Source organism: Megascapheus bottae, chromosome 8 (genome assembly GCF_031878675.1).
Source record: "Megascapheus bottae isolate mThoBot1 chromosome 8, mThoBot2.hap1, whole genome shotgun sequence".
Lineage (NCBI taxonomy): Eukaryota > Metazoa > Chordata > Mammalia > Rodentia > Geomyidae > Megascapheus > Megascapheus bottae.
In genome coordinates, this window is record NC_143516.1 from 4,859,528 (window position 1) to 4,872,357 (window position 12,830).

A 12,830-nucleotide genomic window follows, 5' to 3' on the forward strand; every position below is an offset into this window, starting at 1 on the left:
GGTTGCACATCTAATGCAATGCACTTAGTACCCAGCCATTGCTCAATTTGCTAATATCACTGCGTCTGTATTAAAAGAGATGTCCTAAAATATACCATTTGGTTAAAACAAATATGTATATGTTTATGTTTACAGACATCCAAGTATGGATGTATTTGTCAAGGGAAATGTGTGCACATGTTTGTGTATGTAGGTATTTGTGTGATTGCCAAGGAAAAGGGCTTAGAAGGCTTCCAAAATGCTCTTCCTGCTCACGGTGGTTAACTTGGATAGAGGTGGCTTTGGGATGGGGAGGGGGGTGGGGGGGGCTCAGGAACTTCTGTAGGAGCTGAGCTTTGGGAGAGTCATGTGCAGACACCTGGGGCCCCATGAAGGAACCTGTCACATGGAACTGATGGGGTCCAGGCAGGTGGTGTCTCTGCATGGCTGGTGTTTGTACATCTGGTGCCGAGTCCACAGGCAGGCCAGTCAGGGATGAGGGATACGAAATGGGGGAAAGCAAGAAATCGGAGCTACTGAACATACACTGAAGCCCACAACAAAGGGCTGGAACAAGCCTCCGTTCTGCTTGTGTCTGGCATTCTCATAGCATTGTAGCATTAGTGGGGTGGGGATCTTGCTGGGGCTGGGAAGTGGGATGGAATCGGGGGAGGAGGGGGAGCAGGCTCAGGCCTAGAAGTTACCTCAGGCCAAAGCAGTGAATCAGCAGATTCAGTATCAGCAAGCAGGAACTGCAGCAACGAGCTGTTTCCCTCCCGCCTTTTAATGCCCCAAGACTGCCCCTGTGGTGCCCCTTACCCAGAAACAAGAGAGAAAGGGAGTCTGGGAAATGTAGTTCAAGTTATCTGGCTGCTCCATTCTGAAACTGCCACGGGGAATTTTACCTTTTCCTTTTTATACTTTGTGAATGTTTGAATTTTTTTTTACAGTGAGGCTATTAGTTATGTTTATTGTGACCTTAAAATCTTTTGGCTAAAAAAGAAGGGAAGAAGATGAGAAATCCAAGTCTTGGGTCTGTGCGATCTGGAATGTTAGTTGTAGGTTGATGAGGAAAGGACGTGGTTCTTCTCCCTGCCTGCCTAACCTGACCTGCCACCATCTCCTGTCACGAGGCCCTCACAGCCGCCTTTTCAGGCCTCCGGTTCTACTTCCTTGTTCCTATATGTCCCCTGCTTTAGTCAAAGTAATATTTCAAAACACAAGTTGGATGCTGATGCGTGACAGTGGCTTCCCAACGAAATCACCAGTCACTGCTCTGATTTTGCAGTCTTACAGTGCTTCCCCTGGTCTCAGTACACCTGCCTCTGCACACAAAAGTTGTGTGGGAAAAGATGATCAAGTGTATGATGGTAGTAAAAGGTGGGCTGTTCACCGAGGACCTCCTCTGCTGACCTCCTGCTTCCAGTCATAATTTAATGTTTAATGTGTACACCATCTCTCAAAGTGTCATCCTGGATCTCAGACAAGGTACACTGAGAAATCTGCCCCACGTCTCAGGCCCCCCTTCCCTGAGCAAGGAATGCCCCTCCCCTGCCCAGCAGAAGGTCTTGCGTTCCTGCCCACTGTTAGGGGGCTTGGGGGGGGGGGGCTCTCCAGGCAGTCCTGCCCAGGCAGGGATCTGGGCATTTGGCTTTCATCTCCAGCACTTCACAGCATTCTTGTGTGCATTAGGGCTTCTCGTGGTTGGTAAAAGGCACCATTGTGCCCAGTGCTTGCTGGGTGCTGAAATCAGCCAGGGTTGGGAGAATACAGAAATGCATTTCTTACCTCCTGTGCAGTCGTGGAGCCGATGGGTGCTCCTTGTCCTGTGTCAGCTGTTGTCACAGCAGACGGGGGTCTTCATCAGTGGTGATGCCCTGCGGGACAGCTGACTGGGCAAGTACTCTTTGTCACCCTGTCTGGGGAAAGGAAGGGAACATCCTTGTTGGTTTGTAGTGATCCCGATAGTTTTTGATTCGGGGAGTTCACTGTAAGCTGTGAATGTCTTATGGAAATTTTAATTTCTGTAAGACCCCCTGAAAAATCCTTACCTTACAGGCCAGAACATGGCAGCATCAAAGGCTGCGGCTGGAAAATTAGACCTTTTGTTTTTGTTTTGATTTCTTGTTCATTTATTTGTTTTCATGTCTGTACTGGGCCTCATGCTCTCCCTTGTCTTTTTCCACTCAAGGCTGGAGTTTTAATACTGGAGCCATTTGTCTACTTTTGGTGGTTAGTTGGAGATAAGGGTCTCAAGGATTAGCAGGGTGTAGTGGCTCATGCCTGTAATCCTAGCTACTCAGGAGGATCAAGGTTCAAAGCCAACCTGGGCACAAAGGACCTGAGACTCTTATCTCTAACTAACCTCTAGAAAACGGGCAGTGGGGCTTGGCTTAAGGGTAGGGTGGTAGCTTTGAGCTGAAGAGCTCAGGGACAGTGCCCAGGCTGAGTTCAAGCCCCAAGATCCACCAAAAAAAAAAAAAAAAAGTCTCAAGGACTTTGCCTCCTGGGCTGGCTTTAAACTTTGCTGCTCAAATCTCAGCCTCTGGAGAGTAACCAGGATTAGGATTACAGGTGCAATCCTAGCAAAACTAGGCCTTTTTAAAGGGTCTCCAATTAGTTCTTCAGCCTCAGGTCTGGAGAAGAAAGGTGTCCTTGCCTCTGTGTGCATGTGGGGTGAGGTGAAAAGTGGGGAGCCCCCTCCCAGATATGTATACCTCTCACCAGTGATAAAAGGGGCACAGCTTCTCAGAGGACTCTCATACATGCTCACCCACTGCTTTGAAAGTTCATTTTAGGGCGTCATGTCTCCCCCAGCCTCCAGCTCTCTTTCTAGATCTGTGGGGAGGTGGCCTTTCCTGAGACTACCAAGTTGGCCGTGAGCGTCCCTGACCAGAGACATGCAAGGACAAGGTTCAGATTGACCACGATCACCTGCAAACAGAAGTCTTAACCTTTCCACTGCTTCTCCAAGGAATGTGTTACCCATCCTCCCCAAGCTGCCAGGGTAGCGACTCTGAGCGCCTTGTCCTGGCAGTCGAGCATCTGCTCTCTAGCCCTCCCTTTTTCCTCCTGCCCTAGATGTCATGAGAGGGGGAGAGAGAAGGTGGCCACTGAGTGTGATGGCATTTATCGGCATGCCAGTCGGTGATTGCCCAGGATGTCTGGAATTCTGCACGGCATCTTACACTGGCAACAGCAGGGCTTGGGTGCTCTGTCCATCTAGACTTTTGGATTTATTTTCTTCCCCAGGCACTTAATCAAGGGATGTAAGCCATTGCTATCTGCAAGCTTCATCTCCTTCTCTGCAGACTTGTGAACTCCTCATTTTTTCCTTCTGCCTCTAAATCCACTTTGACAACTGAGATGTAGGCTGAAGCCCTGTAAAACTGTATTCCTAAAAGTAAATTCCCCTCGGCGGGGAGGGGAGAGCTCTGCTCTTGGCCCAGTGTCGCTGACCTGGATCTCAGGACTGGTGAAGTAAATGTCTGTTTGTCCTGTTGTTTGTTCCAGAGCTGGTGATGTTGCTGGAGTGGTGGTCGGGCACGGAATGCACCCTCTACACAGACCCGAGGGCCTACCCCAAGTTCGGGAAGGAAAACGCCATCGTGGTTCTCAACCACAAGTTTGAGATTGACTTTCTGTGCGGCTGGAGTCTGGCCGAGCGCTTTGGGATCTTAGGGGTAAGTGGGAGATGACGGCACGCCTCGAGCCTCCATCTCTGCATCACACCGTCACTTCGTCGTTCGTCCTCGTTCAGGTCTGCAGGAGGATTCGCAGCTCTGCACGGTGAAATGGTCACCAAAACTGCAGTTTCATTCTTGCTTGAAATCAAGGCTGACTTCTTCTAATGAGCCGTCATGAAGTCCCCAGCCACCAGTGTTTACCGGCCATGCCACAGCTGTTTCACACGACCCTTGCAGAGACACTCACGAATCGTGTATACTGCACCCTCACCCTGATTCTTAGGCTGGGACTTGAGCTGGGACTTATGGCCTCATGCTCCTACTAGGTTTGTTTTCCTTCAGCTTTTTTGCTGGTTAGAGCCTTAATGCCAGGGCTGACTTTGAACCATGATCCTCAGATCTCAGCCTCACTAGTTAGGATAATAGGTGTGAGCCACTAATGCTAGCCAATTCATTCCTTCCTTCCTTCCTTCCTTCTTTCCTTCTTTCCTTTCTTTTTTCTTTCTCTCTTTCCTCTTTCTTTTTTTTTCTCTTCCCTTTTCTTTTCTTTTCTTTTTTTCTCTTCTTTTCTTTTTTGTACTGATCCTAGGACTTGAACTCAGAGCCTGAGCAGTGTTCCTGAGTTTTTGTGCTCATACTTGGACTCTAGCACTTGAACTACAACTCCATTTTCAGCTACTTTTTTCCTTTGGGGCTTCATTGAAGATGAGAGTCTCACATACTTTCCCACCCAGGCTGGCTTTAAACCGTAATCCTCAGATCTGAGCCTCCTGAGTATCTAGGATGGCAGACATGAGCCACCAACACCAGCACCCATCTTCCCTTTTTAAACATCCTGGTTACAAACTTTCAGCATTCTGCTCAGGGTCACATAGCTGTAATAATCTGGATTTGGATCTCACTTGACTCTGGTTACATTTTTAATTTCTTGGCTAAGCAGGCAGATTCAACTTGAATCACTGTAGACTATAATGCGGCAACCCTCACTGAGAAAGCCTTGACTGGTGGAACTCAGGATTATTATCAAATGCTGTTCCTCTCCAATTGGTGTGCATGTGGCTTGCCTGGGTCTTTCCAGTTGGCTTTTGTTATCTTTAACATGCAGAGGCGCCATGCCTGAGCCTGTGCTGCATCAGTGAGTGCCAGTCTCGGGGGCCATGCAGGTCTGTGAGGGGAGCTGCAGCTTATGTTGGTACAGGGAAGGGAAGTTCTTGGCCAATCTAGAACTTAGTTTTGCATCCCACAGACTGACAAAGGACACATTCACCTCATACTTCATTTTGGTAGCCCATAAAAACAAAGATCATGGTACAGAAGGTTGGGAGCAAGCCAGATGGGCCCAGAAGCATCTCTGGGCAGGTAAAGATGGCCTCCTGCCAGCGATGTTTCTGGACTTTAGTCCATTCTTCCAGTGCTTCTGTGGAATGCTTGTACTTCTGTTTGTAAAGTGTGTGTGTGTGTGTGTGTGTGTGTGTGTGTGTGTGTGTGTGTGTGTGTTCCAGGCTAGTAATCTCCCTGGACCTAACCTGGGAGCTACGGCCTAAGACAATCCAAGCATGCCTGAAACCACCGGAAGTGCCTGCTCCACGCATATTGCTCTGCTATCCACTCACACCCGTGATAAGTCTCATCAGAAATCAGCTAACAAATAATAATGTAGAAGCATTCTCATCATGACACACAGTGATAAACGCTGTTCACGTTTTATGCAGAGTTTATTTCTACAGCCTTCCCTGTTGTTCAGTTATATGTGAGTGATCATAGGTAACTGACTCCATGGAAAAGGGGAGCTTCTGCCTTGTCTTGTAATGGACAGAGATTTCTTGACCTGTAGTTGTGACCTTTCTGATGAGGGACCACTCCTAAGGTGACCTCATCCTTCACCTAGTTTTTAGGAAGCCTGATGGCTAGAAACAGGCCCCTTTCTTTTGGGAGGAAGGATGCATGCTGGCTCTCAGGACTGGCCTCTGGCAGCCCAGCATGCTTCTCCTGGGTCCTGACTCACGATTGGCCCTGTGGCCTCATGGCCAGTTCTCCCAGGCCCCTGGGCAGCTTTGGTGGTTTTCCTGTTGGAAGGCAGACACGTTTCTCATCTGTTTATTATCTCTGTGAGGCCTGAGAGCCTGTGGTGAGTGAGCAGCCTGCAGGCAGCTGTCACCTGAGCTCCTGGTGTGAGCCATACCCCTTTTTTTACTATCTCTAGTCCTTGCTCACTGTCATTCCCATTTTATGGGTAAATGCCACTGGTGGCTTGCTCATGGACGACAGCTGGTGAGTCTGACTCTAAAGCTTGTGCTCTTTCTCTGGAAAGTACTGGAGTAAAAACAGGAGAGCCAGCTTGAAGACTGCTGGGTAGCTGGAATAACAGACCAGCTGCAGCGGGGCCAGGAGCTCATGGCCTCTTGGCTCAAGTGTGTGCAGCACTTGTTCTGAGAGCCAGAATCTTCATGCCTTTCTTAGGCAGGGAGAAGGCCACAGGAAGTAACAGGGGGAGCTCAGGGGCTGGGATGTGCACACAGGAGGCACAGACTTTACAGCCAGGAGAGGCAGGTACACATACAAAAACTGGGGTTTCTGAGAGTGCACAAGGAGAAGGGACATATGGAGATGGGGACCCAGGACCAAAGAGGGGAGTCGGAGTTCTTTCCACCTTAGACAGAAATAGCAGGGACATATGTGTATAATTGTGTGTGCATGCACAGGTTCTGGGGCTTGAACTCAGGGCCTGGGCACTGTCCTTATGCAAGGCTGGTGAAGAGTACATCCCCCCTTGCTCACTCTCTCCCAGTTTTTCTTTCCCGCCCCACCTACAAGTTGTGTAGTTCATTTTCAATACAGAGTGCAGTGAGTACTGTTAGGAAAATTGAGGAGAAAGGAAGGAAACAAGCTGGACTCAACCTTCCACAGGCAAGGACTGTTTATTGAGACAGAGCAGGAAGGGACACAGCCTTGGAGACTGTGTGTCTGAGCTGGGCAGGAGCTGGGTTTTATGAGGTCTGAGTAAGGAGGCAGAAGTTAATGCAAAAGCCATCGGGTCAAGGGAGGTGGGGGCTTTTTGTTTGGCCCCCACTATGGAATGTTTACAGCCAGGCTTAGATAGATTTCCCTGCTGAAGTCAGGCAGTCTGCACTTATCTTTGGTGGCTTGCCTGGTATCTGTATGCACCTAGGAAAACTGGGCAGGGGTCGGGGGTCCATCCTTCCTTCCACTGCTGCATTTGTTTACCTTTGTGCTCCATTTTTGTGCCCCTCCCTCCCCCACCATCACTTTTTTGGCGCATGTCTGTGATACTGAGGGTTTTCATGAAACAAGTAGTATTCTCTCACTAGAACCAGACATTCCCTGCCCCGCCCCTGGTTGTTTCTGGTTTGTTTTTGTGTTTTGAGGTGGGGTCTGGCTAGCTTTGCCTGTGCTGGTCTAGGTCTCCTGATCCTCCAGCCTCCACCTTCCACTAGCCCAGACTACATGCCCAGCTTTCTCACATAATCAGATTACATTCAAGTGAATTCGTGCAAGTGACATGTGGCTTACGTGGTAGAGCACCATCCTTGAGCAGAAAAGGCCCTGAGCTCAAGCTCCAGTACTAGCAAAATAACAACAGCAAGACAGAGAAAAAAAGAGAGAGAAAGTTAAACTCGGGGAGGAGAGCAGGATGTCAAGACATTTGGAGGACAAGCCTCCACACAGCTGGGTCTTGTGCCCAAAGAGCTTCACTATTCCCTATGAGTCATATTACTCAGGCGATATAATTTATCTATCCTGGAGACAGACTGAATTTTTTGGTTACATTTCTTTGTCGAGAGGGCAGGAGGAAGGGGAGAGGAGCAGAGCGGACTGGACTGGAAGTCCCACACTGAGCCGAGCCCTAACTTTTAGACATAGGATTCTTGATAATGATGATGATTTATGATTATGATGACGAAACCCATGCTGAGGTGTGCTTACTGTGGGAGCTTCCTGCAGTGCACAGGGCTGGTGCTCTGGGGTAGGAGATGTTGGCCTCAGTTCCCTGCAGTATTTGATGACAGGATAGGATAAGACATAGCATCTGGCCCAGTGCTGGTGCTTCTCACGGTCATCCTAGCTATTCAGGAGGCTGAAATCTGAAGATTAGAGTTCAAAGCCAACCCAGGCACAAGAATCAGTCAGACTTCCATCTTTAATTAATCTGCAAAAATCCAGAAGTGGAGGTGTGGGTTGGGTGGTAGAACTCCAGCCTGGAGTGTAAAAGCAAAGGGAGAACAAAGGCCCTGAGTTCAGGCCCCAATGCCAGCACACACAAAGTGGGGAGCGGCGCTGGTGGCTCACCCCCTAAAATCCTAGCTACTCAAGAGGCTGATAGCTGAGGCTCGAAGTTCAAAGCCAGTGGGTCAGGAAAGCCTGTGAGTCGCTTATCTCCAATAAACTTCCAAAACATCAGGAAATAGAGCTGTGTTCAAGTGGGAGAGCATTAGCCTTGAGCAAAAAATGCTCAGAGACAGCACCCAGGTCCTGAGTTCAAGCCCTGGGACTGGCATATACACACACAAAGAAAGGGGGGGTGGGGAGAGGGAAGGAGGGAGGGAGAGAGGGAAAGGAAAGAAAGAAAAGAAAGCATTAGCCTTATCAAAAGCTTTCTCCGAGTGTGCATTTCTCTGGCAGGGGTGACCGGGAGAGAGAGCACACACAAAGCAATCATGACTGTCCTTCCTCTCAGAATGTGAACTTGACCTTGGCTTTTAATCCACCAGCTGTGTGGCCTTGAGAGGGCAGAGGGGTGGGGGGAGGTTGCTGGCTGTCCTGACCCTCAGAGAATAATTCTTAGGCGTTACAGCACTGACTCAGTATCTAGGTTCAAATGGAGATTATAAAGTAAGTGTGGGGCACTGGTTTCTCGAGTTTATGGTGAGCTCCTGAGGGTAGGGAAGCAGGGAGTGCGTGTTTTGCTTCCTGGGATTTTTTTTTTTTACCAGAAGGTTGGCCCTAGACCCCGCATAGCTAACCCACCATAGCGCCCCACACTGCCCCAGCAAGCCAAGGTGGCTGCGGCTGTCTGGAGATCGGGCACTCTGATATGGGTGACGGGACAAACTCCCTCGTTGTGGGGGGCCAGGTGTGGGGTGGTCCGGGGGTCCCCAAGAGGAGGGTGGCATGCAGGGCAGGTCGCTCAGCATGCAGCCGCCGTGTCTCAGGTCAGCGTTCCACAAGGTCCCGGCCGTGTCCGTGTGCGTTGGGTTTTTCTTTGTTGTTGTTTTTGATATTTATTTTGATTAGGTTACGTTATGAGTTTGATTAGTCACGTTTGATTAGTCACGTTATGAGTGTCATGCATCTTGATCCATGTCAGCCCTCCCCTCGTTCTTGCCCCTCTCCCCCCTCCCTGCCCCCCCCTAGGGACACTGTTCTATTTCCTATCTGTATATAGCAATATGTGGAATATCATGAATGCATTTGCATTCATTTGTTAAGTGCAGCCCTAGGTGAGACCCAGCAGGGACTCTCTCCCACTGAGTGGATCCTGGGACATGACTTTGACAAGCCAAAATCTGACCCATTGTAACCAGGATGGTTTGCAGAAGGCTGGGCCTTCCCTCCCTCCCTTCCTCCCTCCCTCCCTCTACAATCCTCAGCCAGCTGCTCCAGCGTGGGTGTTGGCTGTGAACAGCCCTGCACACTCTGGCTGCACACTAATGCCCTTGCTGGCACTCAACCCCCGCCCCAAGCCCTGCACCTCCACCTGCAGCTGTTGTGCAAACACCTGTGTCCCCGTGGGCGTGGCTGCCGAATGGGGGTGGGTGGGGTGCTGTTATCCTCTGCCTTGGGGAGTGCTCTTCCTGTCCGGCCCTGGGGCCGCCGCCTCCTCCTCCTCCTCCTCCTCCTCCTCCTCCTCCTCCTCCTCCTCCTCCTCCTCCTCCTCCTCCTCCTCCTCCTCCTCCGACCCCAGTCCTCACCAGAGGACCCAGGCCAGACAGTCCCAAAGGAAATCCAACGGGGCAGAGCGGGCCTTTTGCAGGGACCCCCTTTTCTCCACCACAACCTTTGACCAAAGTCAGGTGCTGCCTGTATCCTTCAAGCCCCATCCCTCCCTGTGCACTCCTGTTTTCCTGGAGGGAGGGACATGGGGGTAAGGGGAGGGAGAGCCATTGGGTAGGGTTCACATTATCAGGAGCCAAGGGACCCCAGGAGCTTATTGCACTGCTTACTTAAATCACACTGGATCTGCTGGGGGAAGGTCCCTCCCCCTCCTCCCCCCTCCTCCCCCCCTCCCCTCCCCCCTTCTCTCCCACTGGAATTTGCATACTGGATTTGTATTGAAAACAAAACTCCTGAAACACAAATGAGTACTGTGACCAGGTGTTTGTACCTTTCTTCCTCAGGGTGAAGGGGGAGAGGTTGTTTTAAGCCCCGCAGGGAAGTGTCTCTTGACACCATTCCAGGCAGTGGGAGTCCTGGGAAGGGACAGAGGGCAGCGCCCCCCTCCCCTCAGCACTGCAGCCTGGCCGCCTTCTGCACATGCTCAGTTAGGACCTCAACCTCACAGCTGCCCCCAGCACTGCTTGGGCTGCCACAACTATCTGCAGCCCTCAGAGGAGGAGCAAGTTGATTCCAAAGTGGAGGATGAGAGCCGTGGGCACCGCAGGCACTGCATCCACTGGACACAAAGCCATTTGTCCCTGCCCCTCCGGTGTGCTGAATCTCCCTACCCACAGCCTGGCAGAGCCCGTGTGGTTTGAGTTCACTCCTGCACAGGAGAACTCGGGGACCCAGACTGGGCCTGTGAGGACACAGAGGAGTCCATCCAGGCTGTCACGCGTGTGCCAGCCTTGGATGTGTTTCCTGCAGGCGCCCGGGTGGTGGCTCCTGCCTCAGAGATAAAGGGCCAAGGGATAGGTAGGGCAAGGGGCTGGGCAGAGAGCCGCCGCTCTGCTGGTGAGCCGGCCCTGGCACCCCAAGCCTCCCGCTGGCTGCCAGCCTGTGACTCCTCTCTGCCCTGCCCGGAGAACAGAGCTCTGGCTTAGGACCGAGCTCCATGGGACAAGCCGTGCACACGGGCCACGCGCAGCCGCGCACAATCCATGAGAATAATCCACTGGAACGTTCTCAGGGCCGCCCTTCTTCAACTGGGGGCTTGTTGGTAGATTCCTGGCCTCTGGCTGGTCCTGTGGGGAGGGCGCCCGGGCCTGGGTTCGCTTTCCCTGTGTCTCAGAACTCCCCCAGAGGCCTTTGTGTGACGCTTCACCCCTTCTGCTGAGAGCCCCAAAACAGCCCCAAGACGGGATCTCTTGTCTCCTTCACGGACCCTGGGCTGCTGCTTCTGTTCCAGAGTTCCAAAGTCCTGGCCAAGAAGGAGCTGGCGTACGTGCCCATCATCGGCTGGATGTGGTACTTCACCGAGATGATCTTCTGCACGCGCAGGTGGGAGCAGGACCGGCGCACCGTGGCCCCCAGCCTCCTGCACCTCCGGGACTACCCCGAGAAGTACTTCGTACGTAGTCCCGTGACCCCGGGCCGCTCCCCGACTCTGCGTGGGACCCAGGGTGGCCTTGGGCCTGGTTCCCTGACACTGGCTTTCCCCCCTCCAAATGACCAGGCAGGAGAACTGGGAGCCGAGGCACCAGGGAAGCGGAGCAAAGCCTCTTAGATGTTGCCGGGCTGGTTCAAACCCCCAGCTAGGTCTCCCAGTCTAAGAAAGGGAGGAGGAGACTGGAATCCACGGGTCCCCTGTCTCCCAGCTCTTGTGGATGAGTCTCTGCTGCTCAGGCTTGGGGTGTGAGCCCCACCTCACCCCAGGGGCTGTGGGGTGCCTTTCCCTTGCTTGGGTCAGCTCCAAGGCTGCCAGGGGTTTGATTTCATCAGAGCTCATCTCAGGTTCCCAGGAACTCGGGGAACCTAGATCGCCATCTCTTTATTTGCCTCTCCTCCCCCCACCCCCCACCCCGGGTGCAGAGGGCTGCGAGGGACCCTGGGGTCTTGTGCAACCTCGTCCTTTTGCCCTCCAGTTCCTGATCCACTGCGAGGGGACGCGCTTCACAGAGAAGAAGCACCAGATCAGCATGCAGGTGGCCCAAGCCAAGGGCCTGCCCAGCCTCAAGCACCACCTGCTGCCCCGCACCAAGGGCTTCACCATCACCGTGAGGTGCCTGAGAGACGTAGGTAAGAACGGAAGAACGCCACGTCCCCGGGCCTCCTCCCCGCACCTGTCAGTGACCACAGCCCTGTTTGCTGGGCTGGGCCCCTCCTGTTGCTGAGCCCAAGCAAATAGTGCCCTCTGTTGGCCAGTCGTGGCGTTGCAGCAGAGCCCTCTGAGCCTGGCCACAGGGCTGCGGGCCCAAGCAAGCCCCAGGGGGTATTTTGGGCTTTCTTGGCCATCTGTTGGGACAGTGATGAAGTGACCTGTGCTCGGAGCCAGCTGGGCCATCCATCTAGAACCCTCAGTGGCGGCTGGCAGAACTGAAGAGTCAGCGCCGTCCTGTCAGGAGCTCCTGTTTTCTTGCTCTTCCTCTTTCCTGTTCAGAATATCTTCCTCCTTCTAATGTGTTGTTCACCCTCCCTACTAATGGCCCTGGGCTCTGGGGGACACTGGCCTTCCATCTGACCCAAGTGTCCATTCTCTGGAGCCTCTCAGCCCTGGAGTTGGGCTGCAGGCCCACTGAGGAAAGGCTGGGCCATGCTCCATCAGGAGAGCCAGGTCAGACATGGCTCGTGGCCCTGTGGCTCTGCCCTTGTGGGGTAAAGGGCAAACGCCCCCACACTCTTCCAGTCCACGGCCATGGATTTCGCTGAGGCTCAGAGGGTATGTAGAGGCCGTCCGTCTCCTGTTGTCTTCCCGGAGACCAGCCTCACCTCCATCTCAGCGCTGGGAGGGGCCCCTGCCCCAGGCACCTCTGCAGGCGATGGGCGACCCTCCCACTGGCAGAGACAACACACCTGCAGACTCTTTCTGGGGTCAGATAGCAGGTAGAAGAAAATGGATGGTGATTGTCTCATTTTTGAATCTTAGCTCCTCATATGGACAAGTGCCTTTGCACCCCTCATTTTATTTATAGTGTTACACACGTAAAGGTGTCCGTGAAGGGCTGGGTCACAGTGAGTGGGCTGCCACTCGGCCCTGCAGCACCACCCTGACCTCTGCCACTGAGGCCACTGGGTGGCGAAGAGCTGTGCTGGGAGGGCGGAGGGCGTTGT

The 12,830-nt window shown here is 52.6% G+C and overlaps 1 protein-coding gene across 4 annotated transcripts in view; it reads left to right on the forward strand.

The window, feature by feature from the left end:
* The window catches only part of Agpat4 (1-acylglycerol-3-phosphate O-acyltransferase 4), a 91,900-nt gene that overhangs the window by 71,699 nt on the left and 7,371 nt on the right, over positions 1-12,830 (forward strand). For 3 of the 4 annotated variants that reach the window (XM_090337857.1, XM_090337858.1, XM_090337859.1), the window contains exons 3-5: positions 3,493-3,662; positions 10,969-11,130; positions 11,645-11,798. In XM_090337857.1, the coding sequence (XP_090193983.1) occupies positions 3,493-3,662; positions 10,969-11,130; positions 11,645-11,798 (486 nt within the window). The remainder of the gene's footprint in view (positions 1-3,492; positions 3,663-10,968; positions 11,131-11,644; positions 11,799-12,830) is intronic. The other variant, XM_090337860.1, reaches the window with a different exon arrangement.